General features: G+C 42.4%; 1 protein-coding gene across 1 annotated transcript in view; it reads left to right on the top strand.

Annotated features, from left to right (window-relative positions):
- The window catches only part of LOC119885736 (ataxin-7), a 35398-nt gene that overhangs the window by 10363 nt on the left and 2564 nt on the right, over positions 1 to 22471 (top strand). Inside the window, 11 exon segments of the mRNA XM_038695949.1 lie at positions 1805 to 1872; positions 1875 to 2019; positions 2214 to 2282; positions 9273 to 9377; positions 13554 to 13836; positions 16693 to 17018; positions 17454 to 17536; positions 18466 to 18743; positions 18924 to 19113; positions 19922 to 20043; positions 20136 to 21279. Of these exon segments, the coding sequence (XP_038551877.1) occupies positions 1813 to 1872; positions 1875 to 2019; positions 2214 to 2282; positions 9273 to 9377; positions 13554 to 13836; positions 16693 to 17018; positions 17454 to 17536; positions 18466 to 18743; positions 18924 to 19113; positions 19922 to 20043; positions 20136 to 21279 (2805 nt within the window). The 5' untranslated portion in view covers positions 1805 to 1812.

Consider the following 22471-nt stretch of genomic DNA (forward strand, 5'->3'; position numbering starts at 1 on the left):
CTGCTCACCCAACTATTGTAGGTATCCTGAACGTAATATACTATATTCTACTGAGGTTCAACTCTGGTTGCCATCCACAGTGATTTGACCATTTAACAGTTCCTACAGTAGCCAGTTCTCGAGTGTCATATTTTGAAACACTTTGATAAAATGGATCACGGTTGTGACTGAGATACAAATGTAATAAAGACCAAAGAACTGAGAGACATGGCAACATCTAAGGACAATTTCTTAATTTGTTTTCTAAATTAAGTGATGTTCTAAAGACAAAGCCAACTTTCCGAATTGTACACTTGAAACTAGCAACAAAGGGCCATGCTCAAGGCTCTTTGGGATACATGCCAAACGGGAATACATTCAACTTCGCTGCCATTTATTAGGAGGATTTTCTTCAGATATCCTTCATTCGATCTCAGGAAAACAGCACAGAAGGTTGCTTAAACTGTCCTATTTTTCTGTCATACTGGACAGATGGTTATGGTTTAAGAATTTTTTTGATGATTTGAGATAGAAAAAGAACAGTTACATTCAACCACTAAATCATTAATAAAAATAGGAAGAACAGCACAGGATGAGGCTTATAGCGATTATGCCATTTGGAAGGCAGGTCAGTGAGTGTATTACTTCCTCTTTACAAGAATACAAGTTATGAATTGTTGTGGGCTAGAAAACAGCAAGAGTTCCATTTGTTTTCTCAGCTTTCGTCAGTGAATATTTGCATCACTGGTTAGACCACAACCATTTCATTTTGAAAGTGAAAGTAGGACAAACTGCTTTACACATCTGAAAAGTTTAGGGAACCACAAGTGAACTGTTTCAAGTCAGTCATAAATCTCATTAAGTGTTACATTATTCTGTTGTAGACATTTTGTGAATTAACAGTAAACCTGAGTTAATAATTTGAGTTTGTCTTTATTATAATGGAGATCACTTATCTGTTAATATCATTCTCCTATATTCTTGTGTGTGAAGGCTCACATGAGAGTTAATATCTACAGGCAAAGCTCCTAGGATCAGGGATAACAGGGATTTTTCTTTTTTTGGTATTGTAATTTCATAATTATGCAAAAATGTGAAGTTGAGTTCTGGTGTGGCCTAGGGTTGTGCCCCGGTGTGTGTGCGCAGATAGATTGAAAAAGATATATATATATATACTGTAGATAAAGATTTAAAATGTTGCTTTTTCTTAGTACAGAAAGCAAGTAAAAGTTGAATGTTTTGCCACATGAAAATATCTTAATAATATATCACTGTATCGGTGTGTAACCAGGCATCCCACTAGTGTAGACCAACACAGTGTTTAGTAAGCTTACACTGCAAGTCATTATTCAGTCCTGTTTCATTGACCAAGACCTGCAGTAAAGTCAGTCATTAATTCATTACTGTTTACAGTATTCGAAAATACAAGCAGCTATAGTGTACTTTGAAGGACCACTGATATATGAATATATTTATGTTTTATGTATATTTCTTTAAAAAATTATATACTACAATAAATTGCTTTATATAGAGTGACCTGAGTTTATACATGTGTATATATGCCATACTGTTTAACGTTAACCGCCAAACAGGTAAGCACTGCACGTAATACCGGGGTCCATAAACCTGCATATAAACTGCATGTATGCAATATTGTATAAGCTTTGTACTTGTTGCTTGTCAAGTGGCCACACAGACAGACGAGTTATTTTATTTTTTGAGGGGCGGGTGCGGTGAAACAACACGCGCTTGGCCGTGTCAATCAGTGAGAGAGTCCTCCTATCCCGAGCGCTACCAACGCTGACTTTGTGTTGTTACATTGTAGCGGAAAGAATGTCGGAAAGGGCCGAGGATGACGTCAGGGGGGAGCAGCGCCGAGCGGCCAGGCAGCAGCGAAGCAGCAGCAGCAGATCCAGCGGGGAGAAGGCTCCACAGCAATGGCGACTGTTGCGGAGCGGAGATCCTTGCCTAGTCCAGAAATAATGCTGGGACAGCCTTGGAGCAACTGGGTCGACGCCGCCAAACTCCACGGCAACGACGGTGAGTTCCCCAGCGTCCCGAATGTGCGCGAGGAAGCGAGGTAGAGCGCGACAGTTGCCAGTCCTGTCCTTTTTTTTTGGCCGATTGCATGCAGTTTTTGGTTGGAATATGAAGAAACGCTACTGTAGCAACAGCACGGGCAGGCAAGCAAGTGCAACTATTTATTTGTCTGTGTCGGATCGCCTCATTTTCAGGTGCTGAATCGGAGGAAAGTTTCAAAGACTTCGGGAAAAATCGAGATGCCATGCGTTTGTGCAGAGAAGGTGAGTGTGTTTTTTGAAATCTAGGGCCAAAGGTGTATTTTGATTCTGGGGTTTACACACATACATACAACACTTTACGCGCGTCGTTCAGCAAAATGTAAATCTACTGTAAATCCTGCGCGTCATGACTTGACTGGACAACCGGATATGATAAGTGAAACATGTGTCTCTTATTCGTGTGGTAGTTGACATTTACATCTGTCCCTAAAATAACTTAACGGTGAACAACTTAGACTCGCTGCAGTTGGACATAGGCCCACACGTTGTAATGGCAATACTATTCTGTTTGGAGAATTAATGGGACTTTATTGTTCTGCATCCACATTGCTGCCATTTTACATATGAAACCATCCACCATATTTCATGGCTCCTCTTATCTTAAAGACAACAGTAAGGTTTTGTTGACTCAACAGTGTTAAGATGGTACACATTTTGAAAGTTAATTAGTAGAAAGTAGTGTGATTTCTCAAAACGTGAAATGGAAATGTTACTGTTGAACAGTGGCTGGGGCTTTTTGTAAAAGCCCCTTTTTAGTCTGAGTTTTATTAAAATATAGTTGACGATATTGCCACATGCTGCTTCAACACAAAGTATAACGGGCAGTAATGTTTTTTTACCACATATTTAGATATTGTAAGGAATTTGAACAAAATGCTTAATTTAAGACTTGAAGTACCAACCAGCATGTCATACAAATTCTGTTTTTGTTTTTTGTTTAAACTCTTAAAGCCATCAACATGGATTTTCTTTTTTGATAACAAAGTGATGTGCGATTATTTTCCTGCTACTAACTATGATGTAGGTTCCTCTCAAAAGCTGAAAATACCATAGGTTTTGCTAATAGTTGTTTTTTTGTTTTTAAGGCTGACAGTTATTCATTCTATAATAGGCAGTAGCACGGAACTGTTCAGTCATGACAGAATAAAGAAAAAGGACACTATCTGACATAGGAGAAAATCAACTATATCAGAATCATGCATCATGGCTTCTGAGCCACAGAGTGATGTTTCAGAGCAGTTTGTGCTGCAGTTTTATTTTTGGAAACACCTCGATTAGCGTTAGCTGTTTTGTCCTGCTGGCAGGCCTGGATTTAGAATGAGCCTCTCCACAAAGCTAAATTGTTATAACGATAAAACGTTGTTTAATTACAAATCAACAGTCGTGCACCAGGCTCACCAAGATCTAAGACTGACATCAGAACTAGCAATTTGACATGATGAGTAGAAGACTAACCTGTTCATTTTTACTCGGACTGCTCACCACATCGAATGACTGTAAAAGCGTACACTCACAAACATGGTATACTTTGTTTGCCTTTTATGCATTTTAGCAAAACAAACATAGCTAATTTTAATGACTTTGCAAAAATGTTATCTCTTACTCAAGGACACGAGGCATCGAATTTGACAGTTTACTGATTCAGGTGAGACCTGCTTTAGAAAACCTTTCCACACTGATTTGTCCCAACTTTGTGGATGCACATCTTTTCAATCATGCTGTCTAATAATATATTTGCAGAAAAGAGTAAAGATGACTTTTGACTTTGAACACATGATTTTGGCCCACACTTATGATGTCATCAGCGTGGGTCCAGCTTTAGTGTCTGACTTTTTTTCCCCTCTCCACATGCCACTGTAAAGGAAAGGGTTAATTGCAGGCTACTTCGCGGGGCACGTATCTAATGTTGCATTTGCATTGGACAACACTGTGGCCTGTTTGCAGACCCTAAAACCGCTGCACAGTGTCAACAGCAAATGTCCTAGAGGCTCCCAATGACAAGAAAAAGACCGCTTTCACGTTACATACAAAATATTTAAAATGCTGTGATATAGATGACCCTGCATACACTGAGCTGGTGGCTGACCTAAAGAGTTGTCCACTTTGTGCTGAAGAAATACTGGTGGCTGTTATTTTCTAAGGAAGCCGGAGAGCCAGACTGGTGATTTAAAATTCAATGTTGCGAGGTCACTTGACGTGCAACTGGCTTAAAACACGTCTCAGTCATGTAGCAGCGTCTGTCAGTGACTGTTGTTTGTGTCATGGAGCTGATCAGCGCATGCTGCTCGTGGCAGAAGTGTGTGTTCATAGAACATTATACTGTGTCTGTGTTTGTGTGTCGAGTAGGGGTATTACAAGTGGATGACTACACCTCTCCGCCGTGACTCACCACCAGATTCCTCCTGTGGTGTAACCGCCGTTCTGACACACACAGATTGTAAAAAAAAAAAAAAAAGAATGTATGGCAATTAATGACTGGTGAATTCACTCCTCAGCTGTCTCGCTTTTTATACATTTTTACAGTCACTGTCAGGGAAGCTGGGAAATGTAGTGTCAGCCACAGGTCATATTCAGCCAGCATGTGTGCTGCTCACAGGCAGCCAGAGCTGCTCCTATTCCACCCAGATCATTCATCACTGCCATGGATGAGGATGCTGAAATTAACTGGACTCTCCTTCTCTTCCCCTGTCTCGTGCTCACAGGCTCTGTTTCTCATCCTCGAGCGCAGGTCCTCTGCTCACTCTCTTTGTCTCGCCGAGGCCTCGGCCTGCTTCCCTGCTCTTTCTCTCTCGTGTTTTTTCGTTGCCGTGCTCCTTTCTTGGTTTTGCTCGGTTGTTCTGTCTCTTCTTTGTCCATGGTGGCGACTTCCTTTCTCTCTCTCTCTCTCCTTTTCATCTACTACTTGCCCAAGAAGGAAATGGGAGATTGAGAATGGGGCAGACACAGTGGCGATAGACCACTTTTCAAGTCAGGCGGTACAGTTCAGTGGGTGCCAGCGCGGTGAATGCAGAGTGGCAAGGCGATCTAGCCGGTCTGCTTTTATAGTTGAGCAAGCCGTTTGGAGAACGCTCCAAGAGAACAACAGCAGCGGTTTGGGAATGAGTCTGGTTTGACCTTGCTATTGATCCAGCAAGGAAATGTGGTTCGCCTGTTGGACTCCGCAGTTCTTGGCCTGTTTCAATACAGGATGTGAGAGAAGGTGGAGTTTTAATGGAGAATACATGGGAAGTTATTGATTTCGCAAATATCTGTGTGCTCTCTCATTATAACTTCAGTTTGCTAGTGCTACAGGAGACTGGCTCATAGAGGGAATGGGATTAAAGCAGACATGTAGAACCGAAAAGTTACTCAGAACTTTCAGGCTGGCTTTCGATTGCTGCTTAAATGGATTACGCTTCCGCAATTGGCAACCCGGGAGGACCATCCTTCACATCACATTTCTGCACTTGTCGTCTTTGCGGAGTAGGCAGACCCGTGTGTGTGCCCATCAGCTGTGTGTTTCCCTTCTCAAGTTCTATATAATTTACATGCTTTGTCCATTAAGTGAAGACATTTGCCTTTTCTCTGTGGCAGACCCCAGCCGCTGTGAAAATAAGTCTTTTCGCTCCACTGCCGTTGAAGGAGACACTTAAGCAGAGTGGCTTCAGACAATTGACACATTAAGTAGTATCAGGCTTGTCAATTCATCCACACAAGACTGCCACTGACCTCCCTGAGAGGAAAGCAGCCAGGTAGGCCCTTTTTACATAGTCTTTGCTTAATGGCCCTCATCCCTTCCAGACTTGGCCAGTGATGTTTGGAGAACCCTTGACGTCCCTGGCGGAGTACATATTGGAGAGGGGCTCCAATTCTCTCCTCTTGTTTCCTGTTTTCTGCTCATCACGTCACAACGCCCCAGGCACTCTTTTAATTAGCCTCCTTAATTAGGTGGTTTCTGGTTCTCTGCGCCAGTGTAAATTTTGATCACATTGTGGTGAGGAGATTTGCCTAAGAGTGGCTCGTGCAGCATGAGGCTTGGTTCATACTATGGGTGGCTCAAGATGCTGGAGCTGCAGACATGCCACTCGTGTGCCTTGGCATTCATGCTCCTCTTTGCTTTTTTTTTTAATGATTGTGCATCTGAAAGGTGCACTGCTTTAGTGGCATTAGAGGAAAATTCCCATCATTACATTTCCCAGAATGAAGAAAGAACCACTGAAATCGGCCATTTCTTCAAGTTTCTCTTTGTTGCATGGTAATCCTGAACATAGGCACTGCACTGCTATGAGCTATGAAATGTTTTTAGGGGTCCATGATCCTGTGTGTAATTGTTACTCCATAAAGTCGACTTGTGTCAGCGCCGATTCAGACCAAATCAGGTGGCCTGAAATATCACTGAAACAGGGAGCTATCCAGACGAAGCTCATGGACCAAACTCTTGATTCTCTCCCAGTTGAGTCCTTGATTTATTAGGTGTACCCATCTTTGATGACTGGGTCTGGATGGAAAAATAGTGATACCAAGATCTTCCTTTGGTATGTGTTCATTTGTTTTAGAGAGAGAAGAGAGTGTGTGTGTGGTGGCAGAGTGACCTAGAGAGTTAATGAGGAGAGGGAGCGCCGGTAGAGAAAGCTGGTGAATCAGAGGGGGAAAAAAAATTATTTTCTAATTGTTTAAGAGCGGCTAACTTCTAAAGCACAAATAAACACACTGCCTCACAACCCTGCAGCTAATCACAGCAACGTATGAATCCAGCCTTAAGCAGGAGCTGGCTTTACGGGGTGGAGGTTTCAGAAGTATTTTAATGTTTTGTGATTTTCAACATAAACTTTTAGAACGTGACAGAAAACCCACATCTCTCTGTTTTGATTATTTAGATTGTTAATGAATTGGTGGTTTTCATTTCACCTATCTGAACTATAAAATGTCAGAATTTCTTTTGAAGAAAAAATATCCAGCACAATTTCCTTAAGTCCAAGGGAAGGGATGCAGCAATTACTGGATTCCGCTGTTAACCGCGGTTTAAAACGTCACAGTTAATTAATCGTAAAGGCAGGGAACGGAACTGTTGCAACTTGCACGAAACAACAAAAACAAAGTTACACGAGCGGTGCACCAGCTTAAAGTGCCGTGCTCAGTGTTTCCTCTAGGATTTTTTTCAGCAGCAAGTGGAGGACAAAAAGAACCTCTAAGCCTTAACGGCAGGAAAATCCTGTTAATATGACCTCAGAATCATTATAGGTACGACTGTTCATGTTTGCCTTTTGTGTCTTCATTTTACAGCTTCTGACATTCATCTGTAGACCTTTAATATAAAAAGGACCTTCTGAGGTGCATTTTATTTGCACAGTAAAATCTAAAAAGAAACGTCTCCTCATTAGCTTAAAAGGACTAGTTTGCATCACTAATTAGCTTTACTAACCTCAGTTCCTCCAGTCACCTCCGTCCTTTCTTTTCCAAAACCACTTTTTCCACCCAGTATTTTCAATGGCTTGTGCCGCTCCACAGGGTTTGTTTCTGCGTCGAGCAACATGCACCGCATCGCTTGGCGAGCTCGCGTGAACGCCGCCGCTGTCAAAGTAGTTGAACTTTTGCGCTGAACCCAGCTTCCAGCACAGTGCAAATCGCTGCTTTTCTGAAAGGACCTTATAGAAGACAGAATGTAGTCCTCTCAAGACCTTCAGTCACTGAACATTTAACGTTACATCCTGTTGCCTCCTCCCGTCTGATGAGAAATTGTTGCCAGGTGTAAAACATTAAAATAACATCAGGAGCTTATAAACTTCCAGGACTACCAATTACTTGCATTTCAGTTATTAATAACATCATTTTCACAAAAATTTGTATGTATGGATGAGAGTTGATGACTAATAGTTCAGTTTATTCCCCTCCTTAATAACACTTTCCCTGGGGGAAAAATTAAGTTAATTTTATTATATTAATAGTACTTAAATATTATAGACATATAATTGTTAATGTATTTAAATATTAAAAATCAACTTAATTAATTACTAGTGTTGTTAAATTAATGCATAATAATCGTGAAACTGATTATTCCTCTGAATAATCACATCCAAGGTGATGACTTAATATCCCTCGAAAGCCCAGATATTCGGGTTCCTATCAAATGAAACTGAGAAAGCAGTTCCCAACTTAGAAGCTTTAATTAGTGAATGTATGACATTTTTGCTCCAGCAATTAATCGATTATCAAAAGTCTCAGATAATTTTTCTGTCAATTCACTAATCAATTAATCCATTTTAAATGGTAACTTCTGAATTGTTAACCCTGGGCCTGACAACATGGTCTCTCTCTGTAGGGATCCTTTCCACAATGTTATTGGACACTTATAACTATCTCAGCCTGTCGGTGGCAAAAACAAGCACTTAAGTGGACCTACTTTGACGTGGTGCAATTGCCCAGAAGGATTACATTGCAGTTTTATTTGCTTTGATTTTTAAAAATTGTTTTTAATCTATTTTTATAATTTAATTGTGGTGTTCACATATAAACTGAAATATTGTTTAGACTACCAAATTGTTAGATGTAAATTTTAAATAAGAAAAGATATTAATTATGAAAATTATTATTAAAATACAAGGACTTTTGGTGACTCTTCATAGAGTTGTGATGGAGAGAACGTTTGACAGGAGAAACCTTGGAGGTGCAGAATGTTGTGAATTAAGACTTTCAGCATTGGGAGCATGAAAGAGAAGGGAGAAGTGCAGCAACACAGGAAGCGTCAGAGTGTGGGGTGGAAACCATAATGATCTTAATTGATTTAACACAAATCATCTGCACTCTATAGTATATACATCTTTGACAGCAGGAAACCTTTGGATTGCTGGCTCAGCCCTTTTCCTGGTTCTTATCACTAGAACATGTTCACTATAATGAATAGAGACTTGTACGTGGGAATGATCTGGATTTACATGTGTAGACTTTGTGCGTCAGGTTGCCTCTAGTTGTTTTTTGTTTTGTATTTTAATTAATATGGTTACGTGTGAAGTGCGCCAAGTGATGTCTGACATGACCAGTTTTTCATCTTGGTTTTATGCTAAATAGATTATCAAATTGAAAATTACCCAATCTTGAGCTATTACAGTGTTATGACAACAAATAATGGCTGTTTCGATGTGGATTCAGGGTGTTCAACACTCCAGGACAACGCAGGTCTATTTTATTTGCCTCTCCTTGACCTGTGGCCCCATGTGGTTCTTCCCCTGTGTACAGACATGCCCATATTTGGCCAGTGTCCCGCACAGGACGACTTCTACCTAGTGATGTGCAGCCACTGCGGACAGGTAGTCAAGCCTCAAGCCTTCCAAGCACACTATGGTAAGTGTCAAGCACCACGTGCGCATGCACATTGAGTCGTCTTTCATGTGAACACCGTGCAGAGCTAGCTTAAGAGTTTCTGAATATTCTAGATAACTCCATACACGAAAGATGGGAGTGAATGTGGACAGTAGATCAATGAAGAAGGAACTAGCAAATTAGTTTTCATCTCTTGGAACCATATGCCACTTCCAGGCTGGTGGTGATATTTCACACACTAACGCACACTAGTATTATCTCTCACTCCCCTTTGTAACACTTTGCCTTCTCCATGCTGTAACCTGAGAAGGGACACCACGACTTAGATTGATTTATTTAACTCACTGTGTCACATGTGTGTGTGTGTGTGTGTGTGTGTGTATATGTGTATATATATATATATATATATATATATATATATATATAAATTTTTTTTTTTTTCTTTTACATACAGCTCCGATCAGATTTCTGCTTCTGTTCATACTTCAGGGATGTGTGTATGTGCTTTTCAGTGCACGGATTCCTGCTACTTGGTAATTAAGCTGGATCCTTGACTAGAGTGCTGAAATGGATCAATTTTAGATCTGTAAATATAGCGATTGCATCACTGTGGATCTTGACAGTGTTCACGGCAAGTTGACAAACGCCCACAGTCGCTGAAAGAAATAAGCCGTCTGTTCACTCCCAAACTCATTTCCTTGAAATGGTAAGGAAGGCGGCATGTTAGAGCGACGCCTATCGTGTCCTGTCATGTGGGGCTGTTTGTTTGCAGTAAGAATGTATATTTGTAAAGTTTTAATGGAGGACATGAATAGTTAAGGTCGGTTCATGTGGCCTTGTTATGACATGAATTTCATGGGTTCAGCCCTTGTTCGCATCAGTTGTTGTCTATGTGTATTGAGTTTCAGTCGCTGACTTATTTTCTCCATGAAGTGTGACATCAATTACAGTGGTCACGTTCATCCACAAGAGGGAGGTATAACAGCACATGGCTCTTGGAGTAACTGTCCTTGCAACTGTGTCAACAACACTCAAAGAGAGGACTCCTCCCGCCCTGCTAAACAATAGACTGTCTAGACCCGACTGTTGCTCATCAACGGCATAATCGGTTTGAGTTGTCATACCTGCCTGGGAATTTTGAATGAGGAGTAAACAAACACGGGAGGGCATTTGGAGTAAAATCTCACTGACAGCATCCCAGCAGGAGGTATATCTTTAACAGGGTAGTGTTGTGAACGCAGGAAGCACTCAAAATGAACAGTTGTTTGACTAGTTTCAAGCTGTGTGTAGCGATTTCTTTTGTCAAGCTTTTCCACCATCTCCTGTATGCTTCTGACTTATTGTATAGATTAAATTAAACAAATTAACAAAGAAAAAAAACAAAAACAAAGCAGCTAATGGTGCCTCCCTTGACCCCCATTCAAGTAGGAGTTTTTAGCACCGGAAGATGACGGCAACTAATGGTTATTTTCATTATTGATTTAATAAGATAATCATTTTTCTTTAATTAATTGATTAACCCTTTAGTCTTGCTTTGTCTGACTAAAAGTCCAAAACCCAAAGATTTCCCATTTACAATGGTATATAATAGACAAAAGACATTTGAGAAGCTGAACTCAGATGATTAATATATTATTAAAATTCTTGCAGATTAATTTTCTGTTGCTTGACTAATTGTTTTAGCTCCACACCGGAACAATCTAAATCTAAGTGAAATTCTGTGGCGGTGCTACTATACGTGAGAGGGTGGGAGTGCTCTTGCTGTGATTTTCCTTCCCGTCTTCCTCCTTCTGATGTCCTTATAGGAAGACCCCATGTGGCATTAACACTGGGCAAAGGCACTGATCTCGGCACCGACGAGATGGTCTCAATATGATTTCTGCATGCTTCTTTGAGCCCATCTGTCTCCCGTTAGGTGTCTGTGCTTCTCGGCTGAGGCTGATCCCAGCAGGAGGCGACGCTCACCGCAGAACTGGAGGCTGCCGTTTTATGCATTCATTTGTGAACTTGTCCAACAAAGCCTTTAACGCAATGCCTTGGCTGAGTAAGCGCACAAGTGGAGAATGCACCTTGAGCTTAGATAGCAGTGTATTTATTATTTTTACTAAAACAGAAGGGTGATTATTGTTATACAAATAGTGTACCGAGGCCAGGCCATGCTTAGGGCTTGAACATGGTGCTTGTGGAAATGGTCGTGAGGCCGTCACACTTGGTGTATTTCTCCCACCCCTACAGCCAAGGATTTCCCTTAGGACTGTGCCAACAGTTTGATAGTGTGAAATAGGATATTAAGGCTCCTCCTATTCCTTGTGTCTTTTTTTTATTCCTCTTCCTTTGCCGCTGGTGTTGGCTCTTTTCTCAGTGTTAGTAATGTTAGCTGGGGTTTCCTGGTGTGAGTTTGTGTGCAGGGTGTGCTGTTGACTGGGACAAGACAGCTGGGGTAGGAGGGGAGGGAGTGAAAGAAAGGCTGCTAAGTGGAGGGAGGGAAGACACCTGGAGTTTGTTTTGAATGGGCGTGTAGAGAGAGGCACTCTTAAAAGCTTCTTTTTTTTCCTCCCCGAAAAAGTTGGACTAAGCCCATACAGTTTAATTGGTGGGTGGGTGTGTGTGTGTCAGGGGCTGATGGAGATCGGGAGTGGCACCTCTGGGCGTGCATGTGTGTTAGTAACCCCTCGACTGTTTCTGCAGCAACAATTGTATTTGCAGATCACCTGCTGAGACTGAGCTTTGGCCCACGGCCCAGTTCCCAGCTACACCATAGGGTTATCCCAGTAAAAGGTTAGCTAACCAGGCCCACACCTCACCATGGATGCCGACAAAGAGCACAAACAGGTTTTCGTTTTTTAATCAAAACCTGTTCATCCTCCTAAAGCTGTATCCTCTTACATTCACTTCATGTTTGTTAGTAGGTTTTTCCTCCTCATTATTTGCTGTTTTGCCCATGTGCCAAAGTGTTGACAACAAGAGGGTCACGTTAACCTTCAGTCGCCTTTTGCTCATCAGCAGACACCTCTGTATTTGTCTCTCTTTCGCTCTTAGAGTCTGTGCGAGTCGGAGAGCTCTTTCAAAATAAATGGGTGATATGCAATATTCTCCGAAACTCCAGGATCTGGGAGGTGCACGCGCCGCAACAACTTTGTGGAGCCTACGTGCTTGACGCAAGAGGCGCGCACCCTGGCGCCGGGAACACTGTTGAGCATAAACAAAGCTTTACACCGAAGTGCAGACAGTCCTCGAAGTGCCCTCAGGAGCACAGTGACATACTCAAGCTAGATACTGTGTTTCGGCCTTGTGTTGTTCTTTGGTAATTCAGGACTCTATGAATTGAGTCTATGTTAAGGAACAGTAGTGGAAATCTGTCAATCTTTTATCCTACGTACAGGGTCACGGGGGACTCCCAGCTGACATTGGGTGAAAGGCGGGGTACACCCTAGACAGGTCGCCATTCCATCGCAGGGCCACACATAGACAAACAACCACTACACTCACATTCACACCTAAAGGATAATTTTAGAGGCACCTATTAATATAGCCTGCATGTCTTTGCAAGGCCGGGGCAACCAGGGTTTGAACCCACAATCTTCTTCAGTAGTGGAAATTTCAATGGAATTATTTTGAGTGTGCCATTTTATTGTTGTCTGCTGTTGCTAAAAATAGCAAGTGATGAGAGCTTCGTTTGAAAGCCCAAACCGTGCTGTGCTTGTGGGTCCACATGCAGGAGACCAATGTTCGAAGATGTTTGGAAACTGTGGTGTGCTTGAAATTTTTGTCAAAGGAAAAGACATTTAGTTTTGGATGCAAGCACTTAGTGATTTTTCTTTTTTTCTCCTATTTTTTGTGTTTCCATCCATAACGGAGTATCATCCTAACCTTTTCTGCTGTCGTACTGCCTTTTATCAGTATGCACACTAGCACAGGCAGGAAATGAAGCTCTTGACCTGTTGGCTGGTTCTATTTCAGGCAGAGTTGGCATGAATCACAAATGCTGCTTTTTTGTTGTTGAGGTAACCTGCTCACTTCTGTCAGAGGAAGATTTCTATGTTCCCATGTGTCTTGTCTCTTTTCAGTTATTGCCACATTTACACGTATAGACTACTCTGTTATAAGGATCAAAGCTTTGTGATGCTTAATTCTGATCATCAGTTTAGTGTTATGTTTTAACGCCCGCCTGGTTTATACTGTCACTCTCTGTCACAGAGAGAAGACACAGTTCGGCCATCAAGCCAGCCTCCACCTCGCCCTTCCCCGTGCCGGGCAGGAACCGGAGCAGCGGCAGCGGGCCTGGCCTGGGCTCGGGGTCTGTAGCTGGAGTGGCGAGTGGAGGCATCCTTGGCCGACCTTCCACCGCTGGAGCCAGCTTATCCTCCTCCTCAACGTCCTCCTCCAATCCCAAACTCCTCAAACCAGCCAAAGAGAAGCTGCCAGGCATTCAGCGAAGACCCCCCTTTGCACCCTTCAGGATGCTCCAGCCGGAAAAGATGTGAGTTCCACTGTGTGACATTTGCAGCATTGTGTGTTTGTAGGTTTGTGCAATATGGCAAGACTACGGCTGAAGGATTTATCATTTCATATCAAAATTGCAATTTAAGAGTGAAATGTAACAAGAGAAAGTCTGACAATTGCTACCTGAAAAATTACTGAGCTAGTTAATTAACATTAATTTGTTGAGTGGGCCACGAAACAAAAATGAAATCTCGGCTGTTGCCTGGTTAATATGCTCGCTCCTGTCTGTACATTTACACTTGGCCAGAGATGATTTTGTGGAAGAAGAAACACCAGTTTTTATTTAACAAAAAAGAAAAAAAAAAGGAGCCGGCTGTGTCCTTTGTAATAAAACCTAGGCAAGTCTTCAGTACATAAATACACCCATCTTAATATTAGGTATCAAAATGATGCATTTATAAGCTTAAATTATTTATATGACCAGACTGTTTAACTGGAGGTAGACGTGTCATGTGTATGAAACCAGCGAAGACGTATCACTTTCCAGAATTGCAGTACACTTGAGTTTAGGGCTGCAGCTAACAATGATTTTAGTACTCAAAGCTTCTACAGATTATTTCATCGATGCATTGTTTAAGAAGTACTTTTGCTTGGCGAAGAATACAAAGAATTTTGCGTCAATGCTTTTTAGTAATCAAATGAATCGATGAATCGTTTCAGCACTACTTGAGTTTATACCGTGTGGTTACAGAGTGGACTTTCATCCCACACAAAAGATTTTTGGCTGAGTGCACCGACACCGGTGCAGATGGCAAACAAACCCAACAACAGACAGGTTTAATGTTGTCATCAAGTTACTCATGTAATTAACATTAATTAGCGACCGCAGATGTGCTTGGTCGTTGGCAGTGGTTGTCATTTTAAAGGGGTTATATTTAGTGTCAGAATGTTTGGAGGATATGTGGCTTGTGAAAAACGGGCCTAATATTTACTACTTTGACTTATGGGTGAAAGAATCTGTCGTAATCTGGCGCTCGTGTTCACATCTCCCAATGGAGCGAATCTACTCAGGACCCACCACCAGTCTCCTAAAGGGGCGAGGCAGAGACGAAACCCATGTGACGCAGATACAGGACATGACTCCTTTTTAAACCGATCTCATTTCACCAACTAGGGAACAACTTAACGTGAAGTCAACATTCAACAGACTCAAACCACCACACTGTCTTCTGCTGAGCTGCTGAATGATGCTCTGATGCTTACCTTTCAACATGGTACCTTACTGTACTGACAAACTGGTTAGCTGCCTCGCTAACACAGCAGACAGATGTGATAAGCATTAGTGACATGACGGTTGTCAGGGACAGGGTTACATTAGTTATATTAAAAAGGGAAAATGATGGGTTAATTGTTTAATTATCCAGCAATGTATTCACAAACTTGTTAGCAACTTGGTCTGCACCACCGTCTGCTTAAATTTGTTGTACTCTGCTACAGTAGTGTAGCGAGACATTTCCATCATGCCCTGTGTAGAGCTGAACTGAGTAGTTTGTGAGGTTTGCTGTTTGTAATGTGTCTGTCCAGGTCATGGTTGCTTATGTTAATAATTGTCATTTTTGTGTTGGGTTATAGTTTTAACCATCTGTCAAGTGGCTGTTGTATTTCTTGACACTAGCTGTATTTTACTGCTGTAGCTCATGTTTTTGTCCCTTACGTTAAATGACTCAGGATAGTCATTGATGAGAACTTCTTTCTTGTTCTGCACTGCTTGTCACAGTATTGTAAGCAGCGCCCTCTGCAGGATAAACGCTGAAATGACACAAATTTATTATAAACAAATAACAAAAAAAAAAAATTGCTCCAAAATGATGTAACTGCAAATATCATCCAATAATTTTGGAAGACTCAAATATCGGACGTGCTCCACTCAGGATGTCTCTAGATCTAGGTGACTGAATCCATTTCAGTAGGTAGCTCAGCAGTGTTTTAAATGACAGACTTCTGGTACAGAGAGGGGTCTGATTTTCCCTGTTACCGTTTTATGCTTGTCACTTTAAAAGTTCCAGGATTCAGAGCTGTGAAGTTACAGGATACAATTTTTCAAGTATGTCTTAAAGAGGGTCTTCCGTTTTGTATCTATCTGCGACAGGGTTTGCAAAAACACAACAAGGGATTTTTGTACTGAAAACTAACTTTGGAAACAAATCCACCTGATTGGTTTAACCTGGTTGGCTGAAGCCTCATTGGCTTCAGATAGCTTAGATTGGAATGTATTTCTAGAACATCACAATATATGATGATATATATTAGATGAATCTTCCGTGACAAAAGATTTGATCGATATTACGCAACTCTATGTACTGTATATACTAAACTATGATGAGCCACCTTGATCTATACCCAGATATGTTATATTGCATTGGGTAATCATTAATTAATGGTGTAGTAGTCAGAATACTATAAACACTACAGTGTTATAATTCTGATATACAGTTCAAACATATCTGTGCAAATGCACGTCCCCTCATACAGTTTCATTTTGATTTAGATTCTCTTTTTAATAATCGTATTACCTCAACTCTGGCTAGTCTTTAACAACTCACCTTGTGTTTGAAATGTTCCTACCATTTAACAGGCTGCAATCTACATGAAGAATTGTAATGAGTTGTAAGTGCAATATAGTGTCATTTATTTATTAATCTCTATTTCAGCCATGGATCTTTTACTTGAGTCTTGATAAATGATGAATAATATTAGATTCATGTTTTGTCCTCCCCAGCCCCATCCATACGTGCACATCTCTCTCTTACCATGCGGTTATCACTGGCTCTGTGTTTCTAACTCTCAGCTTCCTCCTTGCTGCCCTCTTCATCTCTGTAACCTTCTCTTCCAGCCTCACCCCGGCTGTCAAGGTGGAGAAGATGCACCTGAGGGTGGACTCGTCAGCTAAGCTGGTGCAGGCGCCATCGACCCCCGCCACCACCTCATCCTCCTCTACATCGTCCTCTAGCACCACTGTGAGCGCCAACACTACCACCATCACCACCTCTTCCTCATCATCAGCCCTTAAAACTGGCCTTAACTGTCCCTCCATACCAAAGCCTTCATTATTGGGTCAGATTCCCAACGGCAAGGGCCACCTCTCAGTCCTCTCAGACAAGAAGCAGGACAGCAGCAGCAATGCCAGTAGCAGACGCCACCTTAACAAGAAAGTGGCAGGTCAGTCGGAGTGGGGGATGGAGGGAAACTTTTACAGTTTTGTTCTCTCTGCATTTTTTGAGGTCTAATTTGTGAATCCAGTTTAGATTATGACATTCAGTATTTTGATGTTTTCTCATATCTTGCTTGGTCCATTTCAAAATAGGCTAAAGGATTACTTAACTGTGACTCACATACCAGATGAAGTACTTGATCTTGACAGGAAATCCCCTTTGAAAGGACCTGTCATCGGGGGAGGGGGTTCGGTTAGATACTTTCAAAATCAAGCTGTCTCTTGCTAGTTTGTCCAATGTTACCTACCCTAGATTTAAATGGCTAATACTTTACATAACATAACTTACAGTTAAGGATGTTAGCAGAGCAGGTGATTTCTCACAATTTATTTAAGTTTTAACAACAGTTTTCTTCTCCCTCACTCCTCTCCTGTGCCTTCAGAACGCGAGTTCAATCCAGATACCCACTGTGGCGTTGTGGATATGACAGCTCGGAAACCATGCACAAGATCCCTAACATGCAAGGTAACCAGTCTCTGCTATTTGCTGTCCATTTGGGATCTATAATATATTATTTAAAACATAAAGCTGGGGTCGGTTGTTGCATTAGGCCTACCGGTTTTATTTACCGAGCCCTCTTCTCTCTAGCATGAGCTTTGCATCTTTGCAACTGGCTGTGCCTAACCAATCGTAACTCCTAATGCCTAAACCCAACAGCCAATCAGAGGCAGCATAGGGCCAGTCTTTTTTCTAGTCCATTACACTGTTGAGTCTGACAGCTGAACATGTGTGGACGGTAAATGACTGGCGAACGTCGGAAAACAAACCTGATGTAAGATAGAAGTAAGCTAGCTAACAATGTGAAGTTTTGAACTTTGCCCGCGGTTATTAACCAGTAATGTTAGCTAAGCTAACTGTTCAGAGTAGTGGCAGCAACCTGGATATAATGTAGGCTAATGTCAACAGGATGAAACGTGTTGGCATCTTTGTTGTTTACACTGGGGACGCTGGGGACATGTCCCAATCACTTTTTGAAAGTGTTTGTTGCTTTGAAAAATAGCTTGCAACATGAAATGGCAAAGAACCAATGAAAGTGCTTTGAGAAAGGTTTATTTGCATTTATAAGTAAGAATAAACAAGCTGATTATAAAATGACCTTTAAAGATGCAGCACCAGTCAGTAACTTTAACAACTTCTTGTCACAGTTTCTATATGGCCAAATTTTCCAATCTCTCCCCCTCTCCTTTTCGTGGAATTTGTTGACAATAACATAAATGTAGAATATTAGCAGACTTAATATTTAATTTTTTATAGAATTGATCTTATTATTTTCTGCAAAGTCACACATACAAAACTCTATTATAAATGAAGAAGCCATCATTGGACTGGTACCCAAGTAGCCCCACTTCCCAAACAATAATTCTGACCTTTGACCTTTCCCAATTTTCCACCAGACACATTCCTTAAGCCAGCGGAGGGCGGTGCCAGGGCGGAGAAAGCGCTTTGACACATTGCTGGCAGAGCACAAGAACAGAACAAGGGAGAGAGAGAGAGAAGTCCACCCTCCCCATTCCCAGCAAAACCCCTCTCTCAGGGAACCACACCCCTCCTCCCACCTCGTCGCCGCTGCCCATGACACGCACCAGGTCACTCATGGCAACGGCACCGCCCCAGATGCCACTAAGCCTTTGCCACTCGGCAAGTCCAAATTTCACAGCCCTGGTCTTCCACGGTACGTCCTGCTCCAGATCTGTTCTTGTATTTCATTCCGTCTTTTGTGTATTACCTGTAGCAACAAACCGGGCTTCCTTGCTGAGAGGTGAAACAAACACAAGTTACAATTTAGCATTTGACACGTTTTGTATGGCAAATTTGAAGTGAACATTATCGGCCATACTATCCTGTCCATCAGACTAAACAGCGGTCAAGGAGGTGGTACCCCAGGAGACCCTGCAGTAGTCAACGAGTCACCACACCATCCCCAAACTATCCCAGATGGGTGTTCCCGACCCTCCAGTGACGAGGGAGAGAACGAGGAGCGGGAGGACAACGCTGACAAACTGGACTGTCACTATTCAGGTTATCACCCTCGACCGGCAGCTGTAAGTGTACTCCACCATCACTGGTCTCTAATCAGCCGTAGACAACTTTCCTTTTATGTTACAGTAGTTAAAGAAGCTGTACACGACATTCACTGGCACTAAATATCGCACTAGAGCACCAGCATCTCAGACCAAAAGCAGACCCAGACTCCACTGAGTAAAAATAGCAATTTTACCTTGCATATCATAAAACACACTTATTTCAAACTGGACAGAAACAAAATTTGATTGAGCAGGTTGTTATTATAAGTGTCTGGGAGTCCCCACAGAGGTAGACCTTTTTGTTAAGATCCTTTTTATTTAACCAGAAACTGCCGTTATATCGTTCTAGCTCACTATTAGACTCCATTGATTAAAACACACTTCATTCAAACTGGACAGAAACGAAATAAAACTCACCAAAAACATCTTGGCTAGTCTTTCCACAAGCTCTGGATTGTTTGCAATAAATCTTAAATACATGGCGTTGGATGAGAAAAGAAACAGCTGTTGTATTGCTGTCCTCAGAGCCAACAGCTTCACAGAAAAGGGACTCGTATGCGCTTGCGGCCAGACCAAATCATAGACCAGAAATTGGAAACACAAACAGTTTGAGTGTGACGTCATTCTCTACTTACTCCTTTATATCTTTACAAGCCAATAGTTGTTTGCTCATATACAGAATCTTTGAAGGATTTACAGAAAATAATCCATTATTTGTTTCAGACATCAGAAATTCTAAGCACCATTCGCTTTTTATGATTGACAGTATACTTCAAGGTTGTTCATTAAACAAAATTGGTAATTGCTGCCCCCATTCTGTTCCCAGTACTGTACCTTTGGAAGTCGACTCTTTGGGAGAGGCTGTTACTCCTTTGACCGGCGATGGGACAGAGTGCGATGTGCCCTAACCACGATGATGGACAAGCATGTCAACTCTCAGATGTGGAAGTAAGTCTTGTGGCTTTAGGGACATGATAGCCTTCTTGTCTTTTATGGTTTTAACAGTCTTATCTAATGAATGAAATTCTTCCTTGTTGCAGAAAAATCCCCTTGGCCTTGGAGAACTCCTCCGTTGCACCTACCCATAGGACAAGCACAAATTCCCATGGTAGCACTCCCTCTTCAGGCTTCCTGGGCCCCCCTGCCACCTTGCCCCAGACTCCTTATAGCCAATCCTACGAGGGCAAGTCCGTGCTCTCCTATGGGACCACCTTAAATGCCCGCAGCTCCCCACAGGGCGGGGCTGAGCACCCGGCCTACGGCATTACGCAGGCCCGACAAGTGTCTTCGTCGCCGCAGATGCCTTCAGCCCACTCGTCCTCATCCTCTTCTTCAGCTCCTTCCCTAGCCTCAGGCCGGGCGCTTAAGTCCCGTTCCTCCAGCAGCAGCACTACCAAGTCCTCATCGTCCTTCAGGCCCAAGGAGATCTCCTCTGGCTCCTCCACTCCTGTCATTCCCAACTCCACTGGTGGGGGCAGCAGTGGAGCCAGCAGTAACAGTAGCAGCACTAGCTTCAGCTCGGGGAAGAAGAGGAAGAACAGTTCTATTCTCTCTTCATCACATGGCCCCTCTGACTCCTCCTCTTCGAATGCCATCTACTCTTCCTCCTCTTTCAAGAAGAACTGTGCAAATGTCGGCAGCTCAGGGAGCACCTACCACCACAGCTCATTAGGTCCTGCATCCTCATCGTCATTATCCTCCTCCCACAGCGGAGTCCACAGCGTGGGGCTTAACTGCGGCCCCACTGTGCGAACCAACTCACTTAGTCTCAAGGCAGAGCCTTCTGGAGGTTCAGCAGGCGGCTCCTCGGGGCCGCCAGCAAGAGGGCCTCCCTCGGGCAGCCCTGCGGAGTCCATCAAGCGCATGAGTGTGGTGATGAACAGCAGTGACTCTACTCTTTCCCTGGGGCCCTTTGTCCACCACCAATCCTCATCCGACCACCACACCAGCTTCAGCCACCACTCCTCAGACGGGCGCCTGGAGGGCAAGAAGCGCAAAAGCTCCCCTGCCTCCAGCGGCATTAATAGCGGAGCTGGAGGAGGAGGGCTTGGGGGAGGAGGAGGGGGACCTGGACCAGGTAGACCCAAAGTGGCCAAGTCACCTGCCATTAACAACATCCATGGGAAGCACGGGCGGAGCATTCCGGGGACGCCAGGGCTACCCAACAACTCCCATTTACATCAGGTGCGTAATGTACTGTGCCATCAATTTTTAATGACAGTGGGGATAATAATAATAATAAATTATTATATTATACATCACATTTCACAAAAGTTTTAAACTGCACTCAAAGCTATCTGACAGTGTTGCTGAATAAACAAGCGGTAGCCACAAAATGTACATGTAAATGTGTAAAATTTTCTGAAACAGTGGATTGATTAGTTTGACAGAAGATTGATCTGTGAAAATCGTAAAATAGTTTAATTCGTTTTCAATCTAAAATGCCAAACTTTCACTGGATCCATTGTCTTAGTGAGGATTTTCTGCTTGTCTCAGTTTTAAATAATTGTAAAATTGGGACAGTTGGTTTGGTGACACAAGACATTTGAAGACGGCAGCTTAGGCTCGTCATTTTTAACAGTTCATAGGCTAATTGATGAATAAAAACATAATTAATGAATTGCATCCCCACATCATGAATAAAGTGGATATAGAGCACCAAAGTCGTGACGTCACATCTGGACTCTGGACTCCCAGTGTTTCTTTCATCGACCTGTCGGGGGGGGGGAAATGAAGCACGTTCCTGGGTTTACTTTCCATATTCTAACACTAAGTTGGCACCCACTACAGCACTGGTTTTAAGAAATTGAAACCTTTTGTTTAATTTAATGGGGGTTAATGATTTCTTTTAGGAGCGCAGAAAAAACTACAAGGGTACCGTCATCTTAATTTAGTTTTGTTCATATCCATAAAATTCAGCAAAACTCTCGTAAATAGGTGTCTAAAACGTTCTACAGCGTTCAGTCCTTCCTTCATTCATTCATTAATTCACTCAGCTTGTCAGTAAAATCAATTAAAGGAGCAGATAGATGTATAGTTTAAACTGGTATAGCATCATCCTTAACCTGCAAAGTGAGTCCGCTTGCGTCGCGTGACGGCTATGCCGCGGCTGCCTGAGCTTATCGCAACCATTCTAGTCGATGCATGTGAGTCCACCAGACGCGACACTGTGCAGAGAATACACAGCAGGTCTATTTTTGGCGGAAGCCGTGAAAAGCTGCACAGAGCAGATGGAACCAGGCAGGAGAGAGAATCTGGTCAATTTTTTTTTTCTTAATCATCAAGCACCAAAAACAACTGATTACCAAGTCAACAAAATCTAAACAGGATAATTTTATTCATTCTGATCGTTCTTCACGAATCTCAGTTCTGACTC

The sequence above is a fragment of the Micropterus salmoides genome, unplaced genomic scaffold (assembly GCF_014851395.1).
Source record: "Micropterus salmoides isolate LMB-PRFRI ecotype aquatic unplaced genomic scaffold, ASM1485139v1 Ms_hic_scaffold_4, whole genome shotgun sequence".
In the NCBI taxonomy this organism is placed as follows: domain Eukaryota; kingdom Metazoa; phylum Chordata; class Actinopteri; order Centrarchiformes; family Centrarchidae; genus Micropterus; species Micropterus salmoides.